This window comes from Urocampus carinirostris, chromosome 2 (assembly GCF_059441175.1).
Source record: "Urocampus carinirostris isolate Australia breed hairy pipefish chromosome 2, RoL_Ucar_1.0, whole genome shotgun sequence".
Classification (NCBI taxonomy): domain Eukaryota; kingdom Metazoa; phylum Chordata; class Actinopteri; order Syngnathiformes; family Syngnathidae; genus Urocampus; species Urocampus carinirostris.
In genome coordinates, this window is record NC_142350.1 from 26,557,585 (window position 1) to 26,571,301 (window position 13,717).

Below are 13,717 nucleotides of genomic sequence, written 5' to 3' on the forward strand. Positions count from 1 at the left end.
TTTTAAGACGTGTACGACGTACAAGAAAATCTGTACGGAAAAACGCAAATTTGTCAACTATGGGTATACACCGACTATTTTGAAACGGCAAATCAATCAAGTCAAACGAGTTCGCCGCTATCTCGGTATCGGGTTTTTTTGTCCGTTGTAAACGAAGCGAGCGGTTTGATGCTACTGTGCGCATGCGTCTGCCGCCTCGGATTTCATGTGGTAGTAATGTAGTGAAAGGAAGTCCGTCTCTTTTTAGAGAACCGGCATTTTCAGCTCAACTCATTAAAGAGAGCCGGCTCTCAAACGGCTCACTTGCTTTATTGCATTATATTACGAATTATTATGTTGTATAAAGAAGTTAAGAAATAAAGGAAGTATAAAAGGAGAAAACGAAAAAAGACAGGTTTGTGGTTATCCTTTAATCAGTATATTACCAACAATTTGAATAAGAAAATGTATTATTCTACTTAATTATATTTGCATGTATTTTTTCCCGCTACAATGAATGTCCAAGCTACTTCATTTTTTAACTTTTTTTTATAATAAACCTCATTCATGTCGAGCAACTCAGTATCTCACAACAAAATGTTAATTAATAATATATCCGATATAATGAAACACATGTAAGATATAACATGTTAAACTACATAAATAAACGAGCTTGAAAAAAAATGGTGTAAGATTATTTTGTACTTTGTAAGGGAAAATACAACATTTTGTAAGGGCATAAAGCCGTGGAGGTTGGCAGGTATGCGAACATGAAAATCGAGAGAATTGAAGTAAATAAATGGATGGTTCGCAAGTATAGGAAGCTGAAAAGGAACTCTGATGAGTTTCTATCTGTCAGTTTTACTTTGTTATCAATACTTGAATAAACCGCCACCAAAGTCAGTTTTGCTCCCGCTGTATTTTGAAATACGCACACTTGTATGCTTTTCCACGTCGTTGTAAGGCCGATACAGCAGAGGGCACCCGCGTCCTATCGTGCGGTGCGCCCTGTGTATGTTTTAAATACGGAAAAAGAACGAGCTACGGAGACTCCGCCTTTTAACACCGTGCGACCTATGCCCGAGAAAATACGGTAGTGCAAGTAAGAATGTGCTCAAGAACTTGTGAAAAATGAATTATAAGCTGCAGTTTCTTTGGATGGTGCTTCCTTGCTATAGGAGTCATTGGACAAAGCATTCACGTTCTCACACTTATTGTCTTTAGGTAAGTCCTCTCTGCTTGGCCCATTCAGGGACAAATGCCTTCTCTTGCAGTCTGGCGTATATGAATGACTTGTGTAGAGAGAAAGAGAAGTCGGCTGCGTTTCAACCCAGGAAGATACGAGGCCTTCACCGTTGACTTCATTCTCTAACTGAGACTTTACCTTGGAGACTTCTGGAAAACCAGGAGAGGGACTATGCATTGGGGACCAGGACAGACTCTGACACATCTTTCTCTGGTATGCTGTCCTGGTGCCCCACATAGTCGGCATATCAATGAAAGAAGAATCTGAGTAGTAGCCGAGACCATTCGATGTAGGCATTGGCAAGGATTTGATGCCAAAAGGGAGCAAAGAGCCCGTGTATTCTCCTTCATACGGTCTTAGGTCTAACTTGTGGCTAGCGTTGTTAGTAGTCCCATGTTGCAAAGAGGTGACAAACCATCGTTGTGAGCTTATGTTTTCCACTTGAGGTGAAAGGATGCCACTTGTTTGAGGCACAGCTTGCTCACTGTTGTAGAAATGATTTTGCATGAAGTTGTTGACCAACTGTGTGTCTTTTGGGGAAGAGGTAAGACGCTCATCGTCTGGAGCTGTGTATATCCTGAAAATCAAAAGGACTCAGAAATACATTGCAAAGACAGGCTTTTTTTCCAATTAAACTCAAGTAATATATCCATACATTCATTTTTCTTAACATTTATCGCTCTCTCTTTCTTTCTCCATTTAGGTGGGTGAGAGCAATGTTCCTTTTAAGCTTCTATGGGTCTGAGTGTAGTACACTGTCAAGGTTAAGATTTGAGACTGTATTAGGATGATGAAAAGAACACACTCTGAGTTGGAAATTTAGGTTTTTGATAGCCATTCATTCGGAAGCGCGTGCTTCCGGGATCAGCTCAGGAAGGAATTACGCTCCCACATCGGCTAGAGACTCGTTTATTTGGAAACACAGGCATAAAACAACACATCTGATTGGCCTAAGCGAGATCACGTGAATACATGAAACTAATCTGATTGGTTAAGACAGAAAACACATGTTTAAATGAAGTGAATAATCGCTAGATGGTGTGTGAGCATAATAAATGAGCGGTAAGGAAAGTGAAACTTTGCAACACAAAGGGTACAATGCGTCACTGTAAAGTCAAGGAATGTGGAGAGGGAGGCTAGCTCTTGAGCAGACTTCCCAGCACTAAAGTGAAGGCCATCTTGATTTCTAGTTAGCGGACCCCGAGAGAATAAATTTGTTGCAAGAATACAAACAGCACTTGGATATAACCTTTGGTGTTAAGGTACGTTTGAGGATAAAATTATACAAAGGCATTTCCCTTACAGTATTTACTCTAAAAGAGATTTCCCTTTTGTCCATTTGCACAGTTGAACCACGTCTTTATTTAGCAATAAGCTATTTTAGGACCGGGAGTTTATCATTTCTTTTGCATGACGTTGTGGGTTAATTTCCAACAGTGTTACTGTGTAATATTGCCTTACAGCATCAGATAGATCAGGAATTCCACGATTGACTGTTAAGTCTGTAACTCTTGCTGAGGATCGATTACTTTGGTCCGGTACAGTGAGCCCTGTAGGGGGACCGCGTGCTTTTCTCTTCTGTATTGTTGTGCTGATGAAGAGGAACAGCATCTCATTCTTATTTCTTTCTACCACATCCCCTTTACAGGTAAAACTGCCTTCGGACGGCCCAAAGTCGCTCAAAGCACCTTGATTACTTTATATCAGGGGTGGCGAACACGCGGCTCTAGGCCAATCAGAATGCGGCTCTTTGCCTCATCCTATTTTCAATATACAGTGGCTCTTTGCCTCGTTTCCATGCTTAGTTTTTTCCCCCTCTTAAAACACATCTGAATCCATCAGAGTCAATAACAATTAATAAATAACATTTTGAAACTCATTTGGCAGATTTGTTGTTTTTATGCCGCTCCGGACACATAACTGACTGCCAATCATCTGCGTAGGTTACGTCTAATGCCGGTCAGTGCGTGGTGTGGCTCTTTGACTCCCACAGTTAAAAATTTCGTCTCTTTGTGTCAAACTTGTTCACCACCCCTGCATTATATGATGATGTGAACTGTTTTTCCGGTATTATCACTAAGAGTTAATTCCGAGCAAATATGTGTGATACTACGATGATGGTTTCAGAGCTAGCTAGCCTTAGCCATTTCATGTAGAAATACGACAAAAATAATACAAAAACAGTACAGTAATACCTTAAAAGTCAATAACAAATGAAGTGCTTAAAAGAGGGACCCAAAATACTATTTTGTTCTAATTGTGGTCCTTACAAAACAAATTTGATGAAACAAATCTATTTCAAAAGAAGTAAAACATGTCACATGCGGCCCCTAACTCCAAATAGTTGCCCACCCCTGGAGTAGAACATGGAATGAGTATAAGTAGGTATGCAAATTAACAATTACTATGGGGCTCCAAATCTAAAACAAAAACACACAAAAACCAAGAATAACAGGAACGGCAGAAAAAGTAATTTGTTAGATGAGCCCGTTACTGAAACTATAACGCCATTATGTTATTCATATCAGCATTATTCCCAACACTGACGCTCAGTATAAACAAAACCTCAATACCACGAGCGTACAATCTGCTGATGAGAGCACTACTGCCACCTAACGTAGTGGGGGGCACAATCGCTCTTTATTCTCGGACGGTTATAAATAAAAATCCCAGAAGTCACATGTCCCCCCCCAGGAGGGAGCGCCCCACTGTATGATAGGCAAGTATTTTTTTCTAAATTTTTGAAACATATATGGAAACAGATCACAAAAATCAATACTCACGAATCATAATTATCTCGGAAACCTTTGGCAAATGGGTTGTGGTCGATTTTCAGCTGTGTGATCTACAGATGGAAAAAAGGACAAAATGTGAGAAAATATTGGGCTCTTTCTACATCAGGAGTCGGCAACCTATGGCACGCGTGCCACTGCTGGCACGCTAGGGGTTAACCCGTGGCACGCGAGCGCACGGCCAAAAAATGATATTTTGATTTTTTTTAATGCGCATTTACCTGAAATTTAAACATCTTCAGTTGCGCGCCATATTATGTCAAGGATTTACGTTAGGCTTTACGTGGAATTTTCAGTCATATGAACGCTCTGTTGGATATAAAAAAATGTTGTGCGAGTCATTAATCTTGGTGTGGCACGCTGATTTACGAGGAAATTTGAAAGTGGCACTCCGCACCGAAAAGGTTGCTGACCCTTGTTCTACATTTATCTGGTGTCCTAAATAGATAGCGTTCTATTACTGAAATCCAAATAATCTTTACCCACGGAATCCCACCGAAAACACAACCGAGTGGATTTTGCACGCTTACATCAGTGTTCTGGTAAGCCGTGACTGCAATAAATTGGGTCTCCGGAAAGACGAAGCACTGATTCTGTGGGTCGGTGTTGAGATCCTCCGTGCTGTCCTCAGTCACCTCCACGATGTGCAACCTGGGTTGGTACTTGTGTAAGGAGTGCAGGATGATCATCTGGAGATATGCACATTTTACGGCAAGAGTTATGGATATTTAATCCTTGTCGGGGCTCTATGGTATGTAGGAGGGGTGTCAAACAGACGGCCCGCAGGTTGGATTAGGCCCGTTAGGGGAATGAATCCGGCCCGCGAGACAATGCTTAGAGAAGCGCGAGAGAAAAATGAGCTGCAGATTGAAATACGTCCACTCGGTGTTGCCAAAGTCAGGTGCCTCTTAAACCTTATACTTTTATTTATTTCTCTCTTCCTCACTCTCTCTCCCTTCCTCCCTGATTCTCTCTCTCTCTCTCTCTCTCTCTCTCTCTCTCTCTCTCTCTCTCTCTCTCTCTCTTTCTCTCTCTATTTCACTCTCTCTGTCTCTCTTTTTCTCTTTCTTTGTTCCTCTGTGTCTTTCTCCCTGAGTGTTTTTTCTTTCTTTTGCACTCTCTTCCTTTTTTCATTCTCTCTCTCTCTCTCTCTCTCTCTCTCAATCTCTCTCTCTCTCTCCCTTCCCCTTTCTCTCTCTCTCTCTCTCTCTCTCTCTCTCTCTCTCCTTCCCCTTTCTCTCTCTCTCTCTCTCTCTCTCTCACTCTCACTCTTCCATTTCCTGCTCTCTTTATCCACTTTTCTCTTCTCTCCTTCTCCTTTCTCTCCTTCTCTCTTTCTATTTCTCTTTGGATTTTGTACTTTCTTTCTCATTCTTTCCCAGTATCTCACTATTTCTCTTTATCTCTTTTGTTTCTTGTACTCTCTCTCTCTTTTCTCTCTCCCCTCTCTCTTTCTCCCTTTCTCTCTTTCTTTGTCCCACTCTCACTAATTTTCTCTCCCTTGCTTTCTCTTATTTTTTTCTCTCTTTTTTTTTTCTTTCTAATCTACTAGTCCGGCCCCCGAGAGAATGTTTGTTCTATTGTGTGGCCCCCGAGTTAAAATGTGTTTGACACCCTTGGTATATAGTAAGTGAACTGAATGGGTTCTCACTGGTGGTGCTTCAAAAATTGTACAGTAGTTTCATAGGGTGCACCGGTTCTATTTCTATATCTAACACTACAAAGGGTGCACCGCACGATAGGGCGCCTGTGCCCTGCGCTGCGTCCGCCTTACAACAACACAGACAAGCATACAAGTGTGCGTACTTAAAAATATTGCGGGAGCCGAATTGATTCGGCTAGTTAAGTATTTATTACAAAGACAAACCGCTGGATAAAAACGTTTTCGTTTTTAAGCTTCTTACGTTTACGAATCATTGATTCATAAGTCTTTCGCGGCTCCTTGGTATCCGTGTTCTTCAGCATAGAAATCAATACACCATGACGGACAAAAACACGGAAAACGTTAAAGGGAGGGCATACAAACTTTCAAACTGCTAGATACGCAATGGCATTGGCATCCATGAGTACTTCCGCCAACAATGGATGCATTGCGTTTGACATCACGTGTCTTCTTCTGCGCAAACAGGACACTTTGTGGCGTTCACATAAGAGCAGATAGAAGTCACAAGAGATTGCATAGAAGTCGCATTTAGTCAGAAATGTGAACAATCTAAAAAAACACTGATTTCACCCAAAGATATGAGGTATGACTTGGCCAAGGCTCGAACCTGTGACTCCCAGGGGCGTGTGCCCAATCCTAAGGCCACCGAAATGGTCTAACATCACATACAGGGCGCAGCGCACGATAAGGCACGTCGCACAATTTAAAGAAAATTTGAGACTTTAACGTGCGCCTGATGGTCATGAAAATACGGTAAATTATGCTTTGGAGCAGAGGTGAGACATGCCGTTTGTCCTGCATGTTTTTGAAGGTTTCTCTTCAAGTCAGGTGATACAAAAGGAAGAGAGGAAAAAAGTAAGAAAGGAAAATAATAGAGAAAGACAGACAATTAAATGAAGGGAGCAAAAGAGAGAAAAAAGAGGGGGAGTGACAGAGAAAAAATGAGAGAGGGAGAGAAAGAGAAAATGAGAGAGCAGGAGAAAACAGAGAGAGAGAAAAAATGAAGTGAGAGATACAAATAGAAAGAATGGAAAAAGGGAAAAAAGAAAGGAAAGAAAGAAAGTAAAGGAAAAAGAAAGATAGATAAGAAGAAAGGAAAGAAGAAAAAGAAAGTAGAGAAAAACACATACACTTGGAAAGAGAGAAAAAAAGAGAGAAACAGAGAGGCAGAAAGAAAGAGAAAGAGAGGGGTTGAAAAAAAGGAGAGTTAAAAAGAGAGCAAAAGATAGAGAATGAGAGAGGGACCAAGCCACCAGATTTCATACCGCAGCACTTCTTTTTCTCCTCTTCTCTCAGCTTTGTCTGGCGGGCCGGTTTCAGACCCTCGGCGGGCCTGATTCGACCCGCAGGCCGCAGGTTTGACACCAGGTAGTGTAAATGGACAGAAATGAAAAACACTCTCGGAGCGAAAAACAAATAAGCATGGTAAACTCCTTAATTCAGTTTCGTTTTTTGTGAGTGAGAAAAACAAAATCATCCATAATCTAATGTCAAAAGTTAAATGCGGAAGCAAATTCTATTGATACGAATTTTAGAGATGTGAATTTTGTCTGCACCGCAGTGCGCATTGTACCATTTCAAATATCATAATCTTCCACTTGACTTCATATGCAATTAACTTTATTTTAAGCTCTCTCTCCAGTTGGAATGCATTATTTACACTTTCGTGACAAACATGATAATAATTGCTACCACAAAAATAATAATAATAATTTCTGGCCAGTCATTAATGTGGACTGCAGTATAAATTGCCATGTTTCACCAGATGATGGAAGTAGCCCTTTGGCCACCTCGCCCTTGACTGTGAAATTGGAGTATCTTTTAACTGAAATTGGAAATAACTCTGTCTAAGTTGCCAAGGGACTGGCTGTTTTTAAAGAATAAAAAAACTCCCCGATGAAACATGCTGACTACAAAAAGCTAACTGTGAAAAGGTAAAGCAAATGGAAGCTGTTTTAACGTCACAACAGCACTTTTTCACACGACCTGTGAGTAGGATGAAAAAGCTACAAAGGCTAGCTCTGAGTTGGCAACGCTAACCACCAAGCACAGCAAACCTTTCCCGGAGAGTGAATTCATTAAACGCTGTTCAAAGAATGCCAAGAATGGCTGAATAGTCGTTTCTCACTCATTTTATGAAAAGTTTGGACACCCTCGGTATACAGTGAGGATGTCACAAAAACAGCTGTAAATCGCTAAATAACTCTTTATATGGATCACACAATTTATGTTCATTGTTGAGACAATTTATGATGAAAAGCCACGGAACACATTTTAAACACCCAAAAGCTCTAGCAAAACAACCAGAGCAACCTGATTGTTTGAGAGGTAAGAATAGGCAGAGCTAAACACAGGGCACGCACACTCTCTCTGCACGCCCAGCGGCGTCTGCACTGAAGGTAAATACGCTGGTATCGTCGTTTGCAGGATTTTGTGGCACATTTTTATTTACAAAAGAACTCTGCCTGCACCTTGTTTTGAAACCATTTTTTGGGACAAAAATGACAGTCAAAATGAGCCTTAACACTCTTAAGGCAACTGCGGGGGGAGACAAATTTTAAGTGGTATATTGATTTTGATATGGGAAACAGACTCTGGAATTATTATTATTTCATAGATTTTATTAATCAGTGATATTTGATGTGGTGAACAAGTAGCTTTGGTCTGGGGAGCTGGTTTGGCACTTTTGTCTTATATGTATATGGTGTGGCTCTCACCCATTACACCCGTGGCGTAAATGATTCATTAAGAGTATTATTTACCTGTGAAATGTTGCGATTCGTGCCTTTGTTGTTGGTGAGTTTTAATTTGCTGAAGGAAATTTCTTGTCTCATCCAGTGGGCTCCCGTGTTAGGAGATTCAGGGTGTATATATACTTTGTTACCTATGAAAAGAGAAGTTAAGCATGATTTTTTTGCTGTGATATACATATTGTGTATTAAGAAAGGCAACCTTGGCTGTTGTTGTCAGCTTTCCCACAGGTGACCCATTTTCCACCCTGAAATCTCCAATGATTGGGATCTGCCAGGGCCACCTCCACAAATATGTTGTAGTGTGCACTCAGGCTCAGGCCTGAAATGTTAAAACTTAGAAACGGGAACATTCGCCTGAAAAACAAAGTTTTCAGATGCAGAATACAACATATTGGTGTTTAGTTATTTATGGTTTGCGGCACGTGATATTAAATATTTGTAATTATCCATTGGATTGCTCTAACAGTTATACATTTGTTTCAGCAGGATGTTTTTCTTTCTGCTCATTTCTATGGTCGATTTAGCTAGTGTACCTGTTTTCCTACTTGTACCTTAACAATTGGGGTGGCAGTAGCTCAAGAGGTAGAGCGATCGTTTTAGGATTAAGAGATCCCAGTTCGAATCCCGGCTCGTCCGTGTTACATGTCGAAGTGTCCTTGGGTAAGACACTGAACCCTCAAATACCCCCAATAAGCAGGTTAGCGCCTTACATGGCTGCACAGATCACGGCCGCTATTGGGAAATGTGAAGCACATTGTAAAGCGCTTTGGGAAGTCATTGACTTGAAAAGCGCTATAGAAATGCAGATCATTTCATTTCATTTCAACAATTAATTAATAATAAAAATCACAATATTAATACTATTTGTTTCATCATCATCCATAATAAAGATGATGATAACATGAGCAATTTTTTGTAGCATTATCTAACGGAATATTCAAACAATGTAACTTTTTTTTATAACGTTTTTCCTGCTGCTAATTTTCATGGTCATTTTAGCTATTGTACCCTAATTATGCCCCTATAATTACAGAATAATAAAAGTAACAATGTTATTAATTTACATCTCATCATCATAAATAATCGGATCAATAATACAAGCAAGTGTGTTTTTTTCTTTTTGCTAATTTTCACAGTCGATTTAGCTAATTTACCTGTTTTCCTACTCTTACCCTAATCATTTCTAGAAATATTACAATAAATGATACGTAAATTGAGTAGAAATAACCTGTCGATCAGAAAATAACAACAATAATAATCATCTCATCATCATAAATAACAAAAATTATAATAATGTAAGCAATGTATTGCAAATTGCTCATTGTCATAGTCGATCTAGCTAATTTTATCTTTGTAATACAGGATTATAGAAATAACAATGTTATTGATATGTACTTCATCATCATAAATAATAAGGTCGATAATAATATAAGCAAGTGTGTTTTCGCTAATTGCTCATTTTACGGTTAATTTAGCTAATGTTCCTGTTTTCCTACTTGCGCACAAACAATTACATATTAATAAAAATAACAATATTAATAATATACGTTTCATCATCATCCATGATAAAGAAAATATAAGCACATTTGTAAGTAGAATTATCTAATGGATTACTCAAACAATTAAACTTTTTTGCAATGATAATTTTCTTGTTGATAATTTTCCTAGGCGACTTAGCTAATTTACCTGTTTTACTACTTGTTTCTAGAAATATGACAATAATTCATACATAAATTGAGTAAAAATTACCTGTCGATCAGAAAAAATAATAACATCTCATCATCATGAATGATAAAAATGATAAAAATATAAGCAATATATTGCAAATTGCTCATTTTTATAGTTGATTTAGCTAACTTACCTGCTTACCTAATTCTGCCCTTATAATTACAGACTACTAGAAATAACAATGTTATTAATATATATCTCCTCATCTTAAATAATAGGGTCGATGATTACATAATCAAGTGTGTTTTTGCTAATTGCTCATTTTCACAGTCGATTTAGCTAATTTACCTGTTTCCCCTCTTGTGCACTAACAATTACAGAATAATAAAAATAACAATATAAATCTCATCATCATAAATAATAAAGATGATAATAATGTAAGCCAATTTGTTTTTAAAATTACCAGGATGTTTTTCTTTCTGCTTATATTTATAGTGGATTGCGCTAAATGACCCGTTTTCCCACGTGTGCCCTAACAAATATACAACAATAAAAATAACAATCTTAAGAATATAAATGATATTATCATATATGATACATGGAATAATAATTATCGAATTTGCGCATGAAAACGTTGTCTCCGCTGATCTGTTGCCTAAAAGTGGATGGCAGCTTCGAAAGGGTTGCTGTTACACATGTACATAAAATATGAACATACATAAAATGTCTTGTGCTAACAAAAGAGCATGTATTAAACCAGGGGTGGGCAAACTATTGCCTGCGGGTCACAATGGCTGGGTTTTTAGTCAAGCAAACAAACAACATAAAATTATATTGACTATAAATATATTGGTGAATTAAGTACTACTAATAGAACCACAAAACAAAATATCACAATTAGTGATTAAAAACAGGTCCCAATATATCATTCTACTTTCATTTTGACCAAGAAATATAGAAATACTACAATACACCTTTCCAGTAGTGGTATAATAATCTCAGAGTCTATTACAATGCCATGTACGTATTTAAGGACAAAATGTAATTAACACCACATGATTCGGATATTTTTCTAGGCCAACAAAGAAGGCTTTGGAGGCCTTCACGGCCCACCACTGCTTAAAGAGTAGTGCCATCTTACCTGCCCTGCTTAGTGATGATCATCTCAGTCTGATGTTTGCAGAACTTGAGCCACAAAGGCCTGTTGCACAAATAAACCTGCGTCGCGGTAGGCAGTCCGCCGGCATGTACGGCGAAGCTGCCGAGATCCGGGTTCGATCTCCTATATGCCGGGTAGAGACATCCGGGACTCTGCCCGATCTGGTAGGCCGGGGTGAAGTGATTGCGTGGACCCAAGTCAAGAGATGTTGGATATCTGGCAGTGCCGGATGTGGCGTATATGCTATGGCCTGAATTGTAAGGTATATAGGAGCACGGAGTGGTTTTGGGGGCACCATAGAAGATTTTTTCCGTGTAGCGGTTTTCTCCTGAAAGCAGAGCCTTGCTCTGCTCTACCACCGATTCCTTGGAGGAATAGGAGTCTGTGTTTTCTCCGGCACAAAGCATCATTCACTATGTACACTATTATGCGGGGCCTTTCCTTCGGGGGCTCAAGTTGGACCTTCAGTGCAGACGGCGCTGGGCGTGGAGAAAGGAAGCACTTCTGAATAAACAAGTATTATGCCTCACAAAGAAATATACAAACCATTAAATAAATAGCATTAATGTATTCAATTTAAACTCAGCCACACTGGAAAGACTTGAATTGAAATAAAGAATTGTGTTAAAACGTTCTAATTAAAATATTTAATGAAATCTATAATTAAAGCTGAATCGCACCCTAAACAGAAATTACTTCAGAAACTCAATAGACTACAACTTTCTTCTGAATTATAAACAACAAAATGGCAAACTAATGACTAAGGTTAACCCTTTAATATTAAATTACAGTAGAAATAAAAAAAGTTAAAATGCATGTGCTTATTTAAACCCGGAAGTTGAAAACCTTTTCCAAAACAAGAATCGAATTTATTCGTTGGAATAGTTTCCTCACACACAAAGACTTAGTCCCACTTTAAAACAAAGCAGCCGTAGACTGAAATGCTAGTCTCGAGCAATGTTTTTATTCTTTTATTTATTTTTATTCTTTGGGGGGAAAAAACAAACCAAACAAAAAAAAAAACAATTTATTGTTGTTGACTTAAAAGGTGCTTTTAAGATGAGAAAAGCGCTTGTCTAGAGTAGGGTCTTCGACCTTTTACAAGCCTCGAGCTACTTTTTGTTACGGATTAGCACAAAGGGCACCCATTTCGTTATACATTTATACTATTGACTATGTTGTTACTATGTTATTACCAGGTTCATTATTGAAAGGAGAAACAAGAAGGGAGAAAAAAAAGACAGAAATAAATATCAATCAAAAAATGTTTTACGACATACTTCCTTTTGTTCCTTTTTTTTAAATAAAAAAAATAAAAAACATGAGTTATATTTTTACTGTTCCCCTTTTTGTTATAATTTTTGCACTGCCAACCTAAAAACAAACATAAATGCCAATAATGGTGAAATAAGACGAGCAAAAATTATGTAAAAACAAAAAAAAATTACCATGCTTTACATGCTTTTCTTTTGTGTGAATTAACAATTAAACTTACCCAAATAATGTGCAGGATTTTAACTTATTTTAATCCTTTTATTAGTTTTTGCATGCAATATCAAACAGCTTCATCAAATCAAATGATGAAATGTTTATGGGGTTGTTTTGAAAGCTTATATTATCACGAGGCCTAAATTGACAGTGTCAAGTTTTTATTTGTTATTATTAGTGATCTAATACAGACTAATAATGTCTGTTAATAATTTTGCTGTAGTTTTGGAAAATATAATATTTTGAGCCCGAATTTCAACTTTACTGCCTTTTTTTTAACGAAAAATACCAACAAATACTATTTAAATAGTGTAAAAATGACCTTTAGGCAAATTTATTTAAATAAACAACAGAATGTGTAATATTTTACTCTGTTTCATTTCTATTTATAAAATTTACAGCGCCACCCTAAAATATTAATCGGAGATAAATGATGACATGAAATGAGCACCAATTAGGTGCGGAACCGAAATATGTTTTACTACGTTGTAACTTTTTTGTCTTTTTGTGTGAAAAAATTTTAAATCATCAAAATAATGTGCAGGATTTTAACTTATTTTGATTTTTTTTCTCTATATTAGATTTTGCATGCAACAGATTCATCAAATTAAGTAAGTTCTTAAATATACCTGATCAGAAGATAATTAGTAAAGTAACGAGGGGGAAATGTTCTGCCGCCTGCTAATATGGATGAATGTCACAGTTACTGCTGATCGCTGGAAGCAAAGGTAATGTTCTCTTTCGCATATAAAATTGGGCAATTTCCTGCGGCACATGAGACAAAGTCTCACAGCACACTAAGATGACCCGGCACACTGGTTGAAAAACAATAGCAGTTGTGTTGGTAGATATACTTTTCTTATTTAACCAATGTGAAGACAAAAAAGGGTCTGTGTGATGAAACAATCCCGATCACTTTCTTTGTGTTCACTCTATGCAGCCTCTAATCCCTAATTTATTTATTCTTTT

At 38.0% G+C, this 13,717-nt stretch overlaps 1 protein-coding gene across 1 annotated transcript; it reads right to left on the minus strand.

Moving 5' to 3' along the window:
- Positions 1-1,014: 1,014 nt before the first annotated feature.
- Positions 1,015-11,667, minus strand: LOC148371533 (eomesodermin-like). The gene is made up of 6 exons (XM_088327882.1): positions 11,243-11,667; positions 8,633-8,787; positions 8,443-8,564; positions 4,548-4,706; positions 4,009-4,070; positions 1,015-1,802 (listed from the first exon to the last, which is right to left on the minus strand). The coding sequence occupies exons 1-6, from the start codon at positions 11,665-11,667 to the stop codon at positions 1,094-1,096; spliced, it is 1,632 nt and encodes a 543-aa protein (XP_088184008.1). The 3' UTR covers positions 1,015-1,093.
- Between the last annotated feature and the right edge of the window lie 2,050 nt (positions 11,668-13,717).

Excerpts from the sequence above, each read along its gene's own strand:
- LOC148371533 (XM_088327882.1), bottom strand. The coding sequence starts at position 11,667 with ATGCTTTGTGCCGGAGAAAACACAGACTCCTATTCCTCCAAGGAATCG. Across the intron at positions 4,707-8,442 it reads CGAATCGCAACATTTCACAG|ATGATCATCCTGCACTCCTT; the intron begins GTAAATAATACT and ends GCATATCTCCAG. Across the intron at positions 4,071-4,547 it reads CGGCTTACCAGAACACTGAT|ATCACACAGCTGAAAATCGA; the intron begins GTAAGCGTGCAA and ends TTCCATCTGTAG.